Consider the following 14992-nt stretch of genomic DNA (forward strand, 5'->3'; position numbering starts at 1 on the left):
TGTATGAAATGAAAATTCAAAGAAAAATGAATTGGAAACATATATGGCAGTTGATGAAACATCAACACATAGTATGTACCCTGTTCAACATTGAAAATGCTACACCAGGAAGGCGTGCACAGAAGTTTATGAAATTTCAGGGTGGACGCACGTCACCGAGTTATGCAAATGATGTGAAATGCGCACCTCTCCAACGTACGTGAAGTAAGACATAAAAGAAGGAACTTATAGAAAGAACAATATTCGTGCCGTTATTTCTGCCAGAGATCGGATCGGATCGGATTCTGCCATCGAAGAAATTTTATTGTTGTCTCTTAAGATACTTATAAAGGGAGAGAATGCCAAGCCACCGTTCACGAGGCACTTCCAGCAGACAGACAATTTTACGAGGGATATGGTGATCAGGTTCAGAAGGGCAAGTTGGTCCTTACGTCAAATCGCAGCTGCTACCATCATAGACGTCATCGCTTGGAATAGTGCCGTGCTAGAGCGACTTGGATGACGGAATGGCGGAACGTCATGTTCTCAGATGAGTCTTTCTTCTGTTTTTCCAGTGATAGTCTCCACATACGAGTGTGGCGTGGACATGGAGACATATCTAATTTGGCAGCAATTGTGCAGTACCCCACCGCTTGACAACCCTTCATGATGATTTGGAACGCTATTGCGTACGATACCACGTCACTTCTAGTTCATATTCAGGGCACTATGATGGCCCAATGCAATTTTTCAGCAGGATAACGCCCGACCACACAGTGCTCGTATTCCCAACATGCTTTACAAGGTGTACAGATGCTTCCGTGATCACCGTACTCTTCTGATCTGTCATCAATCGATCACGTGTGGAATGTGATAGGATGCCTTTTGCAAACTCTGTCCCTGCCTCATTCAGAGGACGAATTTTGACCAATGGTTGGCAGGGAATGGAGAACCATTTCCCAGGACACCATCTGCACTCTTATCGACTCTGTACTTAGTCGTGTTTCTTCGTGCATCGTTGTTCGCGGTGGCCCTACATCCTACTGAGTCGACGCCGTTCTTGTTCTGTAATCTGAATATCGGTTCAAAATAGAGATCACTTAGTGTTCCTTGCTGTCTCTGTCTTTTTGACCAATTTCATCCCTTCCGGACCCTTTTTCTTGGTGTTGAATTTTCAGTGTCAGTCAGTGTACTCATAGTTTTGCACTGAAAAACTTAAAACATTTCAGTCTTAATTTAAAAAGAAAAATCTTACCATTTTCACAATGCATTCCAGCGTACATTTCAGGACATACGCATGTTGCACTATCAATCCCGTCTAAACACGTTCCATTGTTAAAACAAGTATGATTTGAGCAATCATCAATATTTTCTTCGCACAACTTTCCTTGAAAACCTGATTCGCAAAGGCAAGTAAAGCCTTCATCTTCAGAAATACACGTTCCTTCATTAAAGCAACTGATATCTTCACAAAAATCAACTTTTATTTCACAATTCTTCCCTTTATAATTCTTCGTACAGCAGCATCTGTAGTCCTGAAAGTTAAAAATCAAATATTTATTTAATTTTACAGATTTTGACACTTTGGGAAGAAAAAAAATAGTACTCACATTTTGCATGTCAAAACATATACCGCTATTAAGACATGGATTAGATTCACAATCGTTGATGTTAATTTCGCAGTTTTCTCCAATGAATCCTAATTCACATGCACATACGTAGTCGTCGATCAAATCTTTGCAACTTCCACCATTCTGGCAAGGATCTGAAATATTTCAGCACTGTGTAATTAGATTACTCGAAAATATCAAGCAGATACTTTCAAAATTGAAATTTTTTAAAAACAACAAATTTTGTTGTTTTTTATATAATTACAAAATGCGTAAATGTATGCGTAGTATGCATTCCCCGAAATTATACGCAATTACAGTTACAAACGTTTCACTCGTGTAACAAATGCATCGAATCCAAATAAAATTATACTACACAGAAAAGTTCCTACGTTCAAAATGAGAAAAATTTGGGAAGAAACAATTGGAGAAAGGGGCGTATCATATGAGATACGTCAGTTACTTAGTCAAAAAATGTAAACTAACCCTAAAACTATAAACCCATTTTTTTTTACCTGTACACTAAAAACTGAGGTGCATATTTACCCCATGTGTTTTTTGCTCGTAAAATCGTTCTGAAAAGTGTAATCTGACTCATGACCACATGATTTTTTTTTTCATGCCGAAGAGAATGGTGGAGAGCATATTCAATATTTTATCAAGATTTAGTTGGTGAAAATACGGTTTGGAATAGCTAAAAGTGCTGAAAATTTGTTTAAAAGTGCTGTAAACCCAGTTTACTTGGAGTAGATAACTACCCCAGTTTGTAGTTCTATAGGGATAAATATTGTTTCTGAATAACTTAAAAAATTTATTGTATTTATAGAAACAGAACTTCATAAAGTTCACGTAATGCAACAAGATAGGTTTTTTATGGTGCTTTGTGTAACTGTAAATGACATGTTACGCATGTTTTCATAGAATAGCCCTAATGTAGAGTAGGGTATATCAAAAATATATTTTATTGAAAGTTTTAAGTTCATAAAAAGTTATCCCTAAAGACCCACAAAAAATATTCATTCAAATTAAAATTATATTTAAGTCTCCTGTATGAGGCTTAAAGTTTATATTTTTTGCTTTTTAAAAGAATAATTTTTCCAATGGATATTTTTGTAAAGGAAAGTTTTTCAAAAAGTTTTAAGTTGACTGATGTAAACAATAAAGTTAAATTTTTCATTATGAACAATTAGATTACAATGCGTGGCATGAAAAATGCTTTTGACACATTTCCGCTGATTCCTATGTAAAAAAACTTATTGAATCCAAATATGACTGCCGTTTTCCTCCACCACCCATCACCTATTCGAAATAGTCTTTTCGATTAGATCTCAATAATCCAATTTTTTTCGAAAATTTTATGACAAGTGTTTTGATTTGCAGTGGAAGAAACCGTAAAATTAACAGTTGACATTCTTCTGAAGGACTAGGGAAATGAAAAGTCTAAAAATAAAAAGGTTTGATCAAGGAGGGAGACAGGGTGGGAGACAAGGAGGAATGGGTTCCCGATTAAAATATTTTTAATAATGAAAAACGATCTTTTTCTTTTTCCTCGGTTTTTTTTCTTTTTCCTTCCCCCCCCCCCCCCCCCGGTGTAAAACCAGAGCATCGATCTCACGCGTTTTAGCCCCATAACTGAAAATATGTTCACGTCGTGAAAATAATAATAAAACAAATCTTGGAGGAATCTCTCGTTGCATACGAGTCGCATCGCAAATCTGCAGCCAAGAAACTTCCCGTAATTTTTATCTCATCAAAAACAACCCTGTTGTAAAAAGTTCCCCGCCAAGGAAACCTTTAACTTTTCCGCACAAAAAGAACGCCTTCATCCTAAACCCAAAAACCCTCAGCCTTAAAATGTTATGATATCTAGTTTGCCCGCCAAGTATATGTCAAACTATTCCCTCTTCTCCTCTTTCATCACACCTACTTCCATTAGAACATCCTCCCACCTTCAACTCCTCAGAAATATGGATAGATCATTTAAATTGTTTATCCTGTTTGGTGGGAAGCTTTTTGCCCACCAAGCAACCACTTCACTTTGAAAAGCTTCCCGCACGGGTTTGAGAGCGCAAAGTAAAAAAAAAAAAAAAACTAATCGCCCGGTTTCGGGGGCGAAATAGAAAAAAAAAACCCCACGAATTCGTACGGGTTTGAGGGTGCGCAAAATTAAAAAAAAAAGAAAAAACACGAAGTCGCACAGGTTCGATGGCATTAAAAGAAAAAAAAAAAACCCCTCAGAGTCACAAATGTTCGAGGGCGGGGGAGGGGGGAGCCCAAAGTCGCATGGGTTCAAGGGCGATTTTTTTTTCAGGGGAAAGATTTCTAACGCCCCACCTTCACATTATAACAGATCGTCTAAAATTTTGTTTTTAGGACCTTCAGTTTGAAAACTTTCCTGGGGAGTCCTAATTTCAGCCCTCCACCCACCTCATTGAAAATCATCTAAGATTTCGTTTTTAGTACCTCAGTTCTGAAACTTTTCCGGAGAGCGCCTCCGACTTCAGCCCTTCTCCAACATTAATAAAATCGTTCAAAATTTTGTTGTTACGACTTTATTTTCGAAACACCTACGGAAAAGTTACCGAATCCTATCACTTCGCGTAATGTCATCAGAGATGGTTTCCAATTGCGTATTTAAGTCTTCGATTTCGAAACCCTTCTGGGGAAGATGGGCTGCACCCCATCCTTTTTCCGGGCGTCATAAAAAATGTCCTACAAACTTTTGTCTTCAATTTTGAAAATCACCAAATCGTAACCGCATTAAAAAAAAAAGATTGTTTAAAGTTGCGCTTTAAGACCTCATTTTCAAAATATCCAGGGGAGCTCTTTCGACTCCCACCATTCCCCAGCATCATTAGTAAAGATCCGTCAATAATTTCGTTTTCAAGACTGATTTCGGAGATGGGGGGGGGGGTAAGAATCTCCGAACTCATCCCTTTCTTTAACATCATCAAAGATAACATAAGAACTTCAGTGTCAAAAACTTTCCGAGGCGAGTTCCGAATGACAGCACTTCCCGCTAAATCGCCTTAAATGGTGAAAAATTGCTTTTTTAAGACTTCAATTTCAAAAAATTGCCGGGGGAGCACCCTGGAACCCCCCATTTTTGAACGTTATCGACGGAAAACAGAGGAAAAAAAACCCCATAGCTTATTTTGTGAATCAAGGGGGAGCGCGTCATCTTCACTTGTCACTTGGTATACGCCTCTGGAAATAACTGCGGGGGTGGGAGAGGGATACGATTTTGATAGAGTTTGCACATGTGAGGTAGGGCGTAATCTCTAAGTTTGGCCTAGGGCGTAAATAAATGTTAATCCGGCCTTGGTCACATTCGGGGTGCTTATAAGACGTTATTATTTGTTATTTTGGGCACAAAATGTATGCTTAACGGAAGACAAGAAACATATCAAAGTTCAATGTATTCTTACTTATTATGCAATCATTTATGTTCTCTTCACATTGCTTTCCTGTCCAGCCTATAGGGCAGGAACATATGTATCCTCCAACAGCATCAGTGCAGGTACCATTATTTAGACAAGGCTTTGATGCACAGTCATCAATGTTTACCTCACAGTAAGTTCCACGAAGACCTTCCGGACAAATACATTTGTATCCAGTTCTTGTTGATGAACACTTGGAAAGAGGAGCGCAGAGATGTTTTTGCTTACAGTAGTTGATTTCTAAGCAAATGATTAGTTAAAGGCTGTGTTAAAAACTTAACTATCTGTACTGGATATTATTTAAACGATATACGAGGCAGTGAGAAGCAAAGGGATGTAAGTGGCAAAATTAAAAATGTGTAGATAACCAATACAACTGGTAGCAGAACCTCTCCTTTGTCTTGGGGCAAGAGATAGTACTAGTATTCCTGGTAGGTGCTGCTATACAGCATGATTAAGAGAAAAAATCAATCAAAGCGTACCTTGGATCTTTGAACGCGTTTTACTCAAAACTTGAAAATGTCCACTTACATCCTTTTGCTTCTCACTGTCTTATATATGTATTGTCTTTCAATAATGCCTTTTGTTCAGAAACCTATTAACATACGTTTTTGCACTTATGATGTTTGGTGTTTGAAATTAACTTTGATTCGTGAAACGGTTACCTATCAGAATCAGGTAAAATTATAGCACAGGGCTCTAATAGAGAGAATTTTGGTTTGCTATTTCAGTCGCCAACATGATACTTGTTTCTGTTTGATTATCACGTGACATTTTGTGGCTCGTCGATTTTGTATGGAGTTAATACTATTTATTACTGTTTTTGCGAGAAATGTTTTGTACCGATTGAACTGACTTGATTAACCCAAACCAACGATCGCGGATAAGTTATTGCGCCAAGGGTAAAGAAAGGGCTGGCCTGTCACGTGACGATGGAGAAAGTGAGTTCTTCGCGGAGCTCTTCTCGTGATTCAAAGAGGGATTTGTTTTCTCAAATAAAATACTTCCTTTGAGGGTACAATGTGAGAACTATCTTGCTCTTACATCATTATAGTTAAAGATATAGACTAGACAGTCACTTTAAAATTTTCTTTCTCTAGAAATTTTTTGCAAAAGCTCAGGCCACATCGACACTTAAAGACAAAATTGAGACCAAGCATCTGTATCTGCATTGCAAAGTTAGTTCCATACAATTGCTTTATTTTACAGCTAATGTTATATAAAAATCTGGGGACTTTTTTTCTTACATCATAGCCAAAGTACTCCTTATAATATATTTTATTATTAGTAAATAATAACATGTCTATTTAGTTCACTTAATTTTGAAAAACTTGCAAAATAAGTTAGAAAGCGTTCACAAAACTTCTTACAAGAGTGGAATGACTCTCTCATTTTCCAACAATGAGCAGACTTCTTACAAACAGAAGCGTACCTACAGGTTCTGGCACCCCTGGCGAACTTAAAAAATTGGCTCCCCCTCCCCAGGCTCGCCCCGATGGGAAGTTACTGGAGGGACGCACTTCCCAAAAAAATGGGGGGGGGGGGCATTTCACTAATTGGTTCGACAAATTAGGAGACAGTATTGCAACTTTAATATACTTATTTTCTTTTTTTTTTTTTGTAATTGTTTTTAATGATATTCAATGTTCCTTAGCAGTAGATGTCATGTATTTTGGACGCCAAGGGTTAACCCCCCCCCCCTCTTATTTTTCCCTCTAGCTCTTTTTCTTACTAGGTTTTTTTTTTTTTTTTTTTCATTTACAAAAGCATTTTTCTACTTATATGATCTTTTTTTTAATTAAAAAAAATCCTTTAAAAAAATCGCTCGAAATGCCGCCCCGTTTGCTGCTGTGCCCCTGGCGAAAGCCACTCCTGCCAACCCCTTGATACGCTACTGCTCATTAAATTTCATCTAGAAGAATGTACAGTAGATTCTCGTTTTACTCGGGGGTTACGTTCTACGGAAATGCCGCGTAAATCGAAACCGTGTAAATTGAGACCTAATATTAGTGTTAAAATAATGGTTTGGTTCCATAGATAACAAAATACTTCATTCTAGTGATGACTAATTGTATAATAAATTTAATGGGTACTTATATCGACTTTTATGCATAACATACATAAAGAAAACATACATTAATTTTGTGTCCTGTTGATAAAGAGGAGGTGGCTATGACAGTGTTTTGGCAGTCATTAAGAATTTCTCTGTGTAATTCTTTGCAGAGCATTAACGCATCCACGATCACTTGCGTCATTTCTATGATAGAATCTTCCTTCACTAACAAATCAGAAAGATAATTTCTATTGTCTAGGAATGGCTCAAAATTTTCAATGAGAACGTTTTTGGTTGTGCGTCACCAACGTCGGTATCCTCGTTGGTTTTGGCCTCCTTTGTCATTTTTAATAGCTCTTCTTGCAATGAGTTCTGTGTGAGTTTAATAACTTTACTTCTGGTAAAAGCTCAGAAACCAATCGCATAAAATGTCTCCAGTGGCCCAAGCTCGATTATTAGCACGGCAAAATGCAGTTAATTACGCGTAATCTGCGATCTTTAGGAGTTTGAACTTTGAAAGAGGGGAAAATTTTATCTGATTGAATTGCTGCATCCGCGTTAAACCGAAACTCATCCGCGTAAAATAAAATAAAGGTGTCGAATCTTAAACCGCGTATAATCGAAACCGTGTAAAATAAACCCTAGTAAAACGAGGGTCTAATGTCATTCATAAGCTCATCATTTGTTGAGATTCATCAGTATTTGATACAAAAATATTATTTGCTGTAGACCAGTTAGTCACCTTACGACTAAGAGGACCTTCATTTAGCTATTGTTAATTTCAGTGGTTTTTATAATTGAATATAGTTTAATTCTCCTAATTAAAACAAAACCAACTGAAATGAACATAATTCATAAGTGTCCTGGGAGTCATTCATAAAAATACTTCAAAATACGTGTCGATTGTACATTTAAAAATGAAAAAATATATAATTAAAACTAATAAAATTATATCAATCATACCAATGCAACCACTGCTGTCTTCAGTTCCTAGATTTTCGGTAGACATTTCGTTTGGACAAATTATGCACTCTTTTTGTTGTTTCTTATCCTGATAAGAACCAACATCGCACAACGTGCAAGGTTCAAAACCAGTTTCAGAAAAAGATCCTGTTTTGCATGGGACTGAAATCATCCAAGAAGGAGAAGCATTAAAAAATAACTTCATTACTTAAAAACTAATCGCTATATTTTAGTTTTAAATTCACTAAATGTCTAACAATGATATAATGCTTGACATGGTTTTAAAAACTGCAAAGTTGCAACAAAATGTAACGTCTATGGCAAAGTAAACACAATTGCAAGAAAAATTATATGATTGAGCATGAGCACGAAAAATGAGAAATCATGTCATTAATTACCAAGAAAATTTTAAAAAACTGTTTTTTTTTCTTATTAACTTAGTAGTTTCTAATACATTTCATTTATTCATAAACAAAATTAAGACTTTAGAATAGAATAAAAATCTAAAATGAGAGACGATTTTATTTTTATTTTTATTTATTTATTTTTTTTTGCCTCCTATAAACAAATGTCTGTTAATTTCTTTAATTTAAAATTTCAGTCAGAATAAAATCGAATTTTTAAAAATCACTTCCAGCCTATACTTACAAACGCAATCCAAGGAAGAATTTGCTCCTACTTTCCAAGTTTGCTTTCGATCAGGACATCTGGTACACGTTTTTCTTCCAGAATACTCTTGATATGTATCTAATGGACATGCAACACATGGTTCGAAAGTTGTATCTGAGTGATAGCCAGGAGAACAAGGAGCTGGAAACGCCATCCATATTAGACAGGAAAACAATGTAGGCATGTAGCAAATGCATGATTTGTTTTTAAAATAGTTTTTAGAAATATCTATTTTTCGTCTTCATAAAGACATCTTTTCTTTATGTAGGATTTTATGTAGTACAAATTCTGCAAAGACAGGGAAACGAAAATAAAATTTTATGAAAGTTAATCTTTTCGTATTTCTTGGTATTTCTTGCAGTTTTTTTTTTTCTTTTACATTGTTATAATTTGACTTCCATATAAAGTCCATTACTTCTTTCGACAAAATATGTCTCATTTAGGGTATGTTATTTACTGCGTATTTGATCTACTGTTTGATATATTTTATGGATTTTCTTCTTCATTCGAAATCGTAATATTATAAAATACAATTACATAAATGAAAGGTAATCGGTAGGTATATGCTGAGTGTTCATAACACTTTTGTAGTGCTATAACAAATCGAAAACTATAAATAAGGGGCGCAAATTAAATATATTTTATGGCAACATTTAAAATAAGCCGTAATTAAAGGCAACGACTGAAGCTAATAAGTTATTCTTTGAAAAAGTTAACTTTTACTAAAAAATGTAGACCCTCTTGTAGCTATTTTTCTGTATTGTCGATTTTTCCTTACTCCAATTTAAGCAAAACTCTTTAATGACGATGGCTAAACTTATACTTAAATAACGTTCTAATAACTACAGGTTAAAGATCAAAAGAAATAGCCTTTCATGGTAACAGTTACTTTTGATGAGAAGCTTCAAAATACAAAAACTCTGCGAGAAGTATCGAAACCGGATGACCACACGGGAATCCAGTACGTTGACCACATAGCCACCGAGCTGCTGGCGAACGGAATCTTTTGACTAGTGCTCTTTATTGCTTTACTGTGTAGATACCCTCAAAAGATACTACTAATCTACTGAATCTCATCCCAATCGGAATTTCCGAGACCGTAAGGTCTCTTTGTAAGATTTTCATTCATCGTATTTGTTCGGAACATTTATTTGAGGCAAATGAAAATTCCGCGTGTACTTCACATAAATTCAACGCATAATTTAATCTTTTGTATCATTTTTGTTTATTAAGATCACATTTGGAGGATTCGGCGGGACGCATGCGACCTACGGGACAGAAATGGAATAATGTTGGTTCAGAACTTTTTAAGTTTTTAAACTGGCTGAGTCTAGTGCGCGTATCTACCTACATCAACCTCATACCAAAATAAATGGGGTGTTTCGTTCTACCTCCAGTCCAGGTAAAAGCAACCACGATTTTATTCACTAACAAATAGTTATAAAGTCAAATTTTTCATACTCAGTTATTCTCAAAAAGTGTAGTCCTTGACACAATCCACAACATTTTATCTCAATTCATCCAAATGAAGGGAGAGATCTAAAGTAAAAACATTGAAATTCTGTTTCCCTTTGCCCTAACTGAGCCAATTTGAGGTAAATGGCATTTAAAAAATATCAGTGCAATTGGTTGGTCAAATTCAGACCATTATCTTTAGTATATTTTAAATGAGACACCAACAGCTCGTTTTCTTCTAATGTGAAACTGAACGATTGGACAGCTAAAATCCATTTCGTCCAGTCATTTAAGAACATCTTATTACTGCAATGACATATCATTTTTAACATCGATCAGTTAGTTTCACTGCAGAAATTTCGGGCGGCCATTTTTAAGTATTATACTATGTAAAACAATTGTTTCATACAAATATAAATACGAAGTTTTCAGAAAACAATAAGTGATCAATAAAGTTCAGTTTAGTTTAATTTGTACCTTAAATTCAGATACTGACCACGGCAATCTTCTATTGATGTGGATTTAGTCAAAAAGGTAGTATGACCCTTAGGACATGGCAGGCAAGATAACTGTCGTTCTTTATCTTGGTAGGTAGCAACAGCACAGTCTCTGCAGGTATTTTCCAAATCATCCTTGAATGTTCCAGGAGGACAATTCACTAAGAATTTTTAAAAAAAATCAGTTACTAACTTATGATTAACTCTAATATACTCCTGTTGTGAAAATTGCAACACCATGAAGGAAGCATCATAGTTGAATGAAATTTAATACACATTTGAGTGGTTGACAAATAAATGATTACATTTTCAATCCAAACAAACAATAAAAAGAGATAAAAATTAGTATTTTGTGTGGCCACCACGCTCCGCAATCAGAGCTGCTACACGACTCGGCATGGAGTGAAACAAAGTTTGAATATTAGCCTGCGGAAGAGCATTCCATATTGTTTGTATGCGCAACCAAAGTTCGTCTGTCGAAGCAACAGGACGAGGATCACGAGCGAAACGCCGTCCAACGAAATCCCACACATGTTCAGTCAGTGACATATCCGGGGAATATGCAGGCCAAGGAAGAAGCTGTACCTGTTGCGAATCAAGGTAGGATTTGACAATCCTGGCGACATGTGGACGGGCATTTTCCTTCTGGAATACAGCCCCGGGCAATCCTTGCGGGAAAGGAATAGCTTGGGGCTGTAAAACTTCATTTATGTGTCAGGTACTGTTCAAATTGCCCACAGTTCGTAGCATTTGTGATCCTCCATGATATGCTATGGCACCCCAGACCATAACTCCGGGTGTTTGTGCACTGTGGCGTTCGATAATGCACTCCGAAATGTGCCGTTCACAGGGATAGCGCCTGACACGAATTCGGCCATCATGGTGCAACAAATTGAAGCGGGATTCGTCAGAAAAGACGACCTGCTGCCAATCAGCACGCCAGTTCCTATGCACATTGCCGTATTGTAGCCGCAGGTGACGATGGTTTTGCGTTAGAGGAATCCTGTATAAAGGAATCCTTGCGCGCAGCCCACGCTGCAGCAGACGTCTCCGAATTGATGAAGCACACGATGAAACACCTGTAATTGTTGACCACTGTGCTGCCAATTGTCTAGAAGAAGCTGTGCGATCCGTCAGCGCCATACGCACCAGGTGTCTGTCATCGCGAGCTGACGTGACATTTCGGGGTTCACTCCCGGATTTCCGAGCTGTCCGACCCTCGTTCGTCCACTACTTCCAAACACGCATGATTTCACTGCCCGATAAGACAATCCAGCTTCACGAAGGTCGACGATTCTGCCCCGTTCAAACTCCAAAATTTGCTCAAATTTCGTTTTTTTTTTTCGTCGAAGAAGCATAGTAAAGATTCAGTTAACGTTTACACTAGCATATAACCAACGATAATCATACACTCTTCGCTACAGCCGTCTATTTATATTCGGTTCAATCCGCCGTTCAGATGGCGCTGCTCAGCATACGCATGCGCTACTGGTCTGCAATTCTAATCCTTTGCTTATCATGCCCTACTTTACATTTCCTGCAATTTTCAGCTCACCCCCGTAAGTTCTTCGTGCGGTGTTGCAATTTTCACAAACAGGAGTGTATGAAATTTCAAATGAGCACTTTTACGTTCCGATTCTTACGTAGATTGCGTACGTTTGATTACGCGTATTTTCTTATTTATGCGGTCAATTACGCTTGGTTTACGACGCAGATTACAATACAGAATATTTAGACTTGAGCGCAAGAGCTGTGTGTAAATTATACTTACAGCATATGGTGTTATTTCGCACTTGACCAGAGGAGCACACCAAAGAAATGTCAAAGAGCGTCTTGGGCTTAGAAACTGTCGGAATATGGTACACATTTTTCACATTTTCTGATACAGTTTCCTCAACTGTTTGGAGTATTGAGTTAGCATTTTCCAGTATAATTTTTTTTATTTCTTCTTCCTACAAAAAATAATAAATAAGAATTCAGTAAGGTTAACGGGAAACACGGGGTAGATGGAAACAAACTACAGTGAAACCTGTGTATAACGATACTGTCTATATCGATAACCTGTCTATTACGATATTGTTTTTAGGTCCCAACAGTATCGTTGTAGACAGGTTTTACTGTATGAGGTAATTTTTGAAACTGAACTGTTGGAGAGGAGAGTGAACCTACGCAACATGTCGTATATATCCAGTTCAATACCACTGTCAGAGTAAATTTTTAATTTTTGATTTCATGGCGGCATTGCAGTATTAACATGTTAGACTTTGAAAGTCCCTTAAAGTGTCCCTTAACACCTCCACTTTCTAATTGAGTGTGATTTATTTTGGCGAGAAATATTTTTTACAACTTAAGTCATTGTAATTAAACCAACGGGAGGGTAATGGCGTAGAAAAATATGTTGGCCGAGGCCGAGCGTTATTCGGTTAAATCAGAAAAACACCTTGCCGCGACACCCGAACGGTGCTTGGACAAAACAGCAAAGTGCTCCCAGAGTGGAGAAGAACCCAGAGTGGTCTAAAGGAACATTCCTTTATCTATAACTCCTAGCGATTAAAACAGTTGAACCGAAATTTCAGACATGATTGCTTGAAGGTATACTCTGGAGATACTGATGATTTTAAACAACGGGCAGCTCCCAGCTACAGCTACAGTGAGAGAATTTTGAAAATTTTGAATGACAACATCCACATTTTCCTTGCACAAATTGATCGGTGCATTATTTTTATTTTTTCATTTAAATCCCACCAATCATCACCGTACCAATCCCGGTGAGGGTTTAAACGGATGTGGTGACTGGGGGGAACAGAACAGTTCCCGAGCGACACTCGCTGGAACCAGAGCCGGCCTTAAGCCGATTAGAGTAAAAGATCCGCTCTAAAAAAAAATATTTTTTTCCTCACAAAAGAAAATAAAGGAAATATAAGGTTCAAATGAACTTAACTGATATTAATCATAATATGCTTAACTGATATTTAGTCTGGCGGGTATGGAGCTACTTTCAGTCAAATTGAGGTAGTATAGGGGGAGTTTCCTGAAGCTTTTAGCGTCCCTATTAAGTACAAAACTACTAGTCTCAAATAAATTTCCTGAAGAAAAAAATAAAACATATAGCGAACTAAAAATTTTTAAATCCATATCTAAGGCGATACCTGCTGTATCCTATAACTTCCGATCAAGAGAAAGGAACTAGGTAGTGGGGAACCAAAGTACAAATTTTTAATGATTATTAGCAGTCCGCAATAACGCAAGGATCAAGGACCCCTATCCCAGGATCTACTCGTATTACATGGGCAATGCGGAAATTTACATGAAACTCCGAAATTTCAGGAATTTCCAAAGCTATCTTTTTAATTTTATTTATATATTTACTTTTATTATTTTTTTACTTCCTTTATTAGTATTGATAAAAAAATCTTAAAACTTAGCAGCAATGCCAATTTTTTTACTACACAATTAACACCAACGTAAGTGCAATTCTGAAAAATAAATAAATAAATGATAAACTCCAAATACTGCGTATTTAATACGCGGAAAACATCTCCATAACAATTCTAAAGAAAGCAAATTGCCATTCTTCTTCTAACGTTTATACATATAGAATGGAATTTGGTTTTTAAATCTTCAAGGTCAAAAAATTACTTGGAGCCAACCAAATCCTGACATCTCTCTTAACGTGACTGAAGATGCGTGTTTAAGACCTTTATTTCAAAAAGTTCAGGAGAAGGATAATCAAACGCTCACCCTTACCTCAACGTTATCACAAAAAACGGACTAAAATTACATCATTCAGTTTTCAATTTTAAAGGATTTCCAAGGAAGGATGAGATTCACAAATTTCCTTCTTCTCTTCTATCGTCTCTAAAGGTAACCTAAAATAGTGTTTTTAAGATTCAAATTTCGAAATATTTCATGAGGAAGGTCTCTGAAACATTTTTACTATCTAATGATCCCTTTGTTTAGCATCAGCACAATAGCTTAAAATTTCCCCTTTTAGAAAATACTACCACAAGAAAACACTCGAACCCTTCCTTCAAATGGATAGCATAAAATTTATTTCAGTATCGAAAAAAATTCCGGGAGGAAACTCCTCCCGTTTCCCTTATCCCCCCCCTCCCAAACAGGGTATAAAACTGAGTTTTTTTGCGCCATAAAACCCTCTATTTTGAAAGTTTTCCGTAGGAGATCACTAAATTCCTTTCTTTTCCATTTTCATCAAACATCATCTAATGGGGACAAAAATTTCTGAGAGGAGCCCCCAATTCCCTATCGTTACCAAAATTAATCTAAACTTATCTTAAATTTTAAAATAAAATTTGGTAGGCGGGG

At 36.7% G+C, this 14992-nt stretch overlaps 1 protein-coding gene across 1 annotated transcript in view; it reads right to left on the reverse strand.

Annotated features, from left to right (window-relative positions):
• LOC129218247 (sushi, von Willebrand factor type A, EGF and pentraxin domain-containing protein 1-like) overlaps positions 1–14992 on the reverse strand; it is a 120799-nt gene that overhangs the window by 35723 nt on the left and 70084 nt on the right. Inside the window, exons 15-21 of the mRNA XM_054852471.1 lie at positions 12438–12618; positions 10666–10827; positions 8694–8855; positions 8046–8207; positions 5018–5269; positions 1590–1744; positions 1235–1514 (exon numbers count right to left, since the gene is read on the reverse strand). Of these exons, the coding sequence (XP_054708446.1) occupies positions 1235–1514; positions 1590–1744; positions 5018–5269; positions 8046–8207; positions 8694–8855; positions 10666–10827; positions 12438–12618 (1354 nt within the window). The remainder of the gene's footprint in view (positions 1–1234; positions 1515–1589; positions 1745–5017; positions 5270–8045; positions 8208–8693; positions 8856–10665; positions 10828–12437; positions 12619–14992) is intronic.

The sequence above is a fragment of the Uloborus diversus genome, chromosome 3 (genome assembly GCF_026930045.1).
Source record: "Uloborus diversus isolate 005 chromosome 3, Udiv.v.3.1, whole genome shotgun sequence".
NCBI classification, from domain to species: domain Eukaryota; kingdom Metazoa; phylum Arthropoda; class Arachnida; order Araneae; family Uloboridae; genus Uloborus; species Uloborus diversus.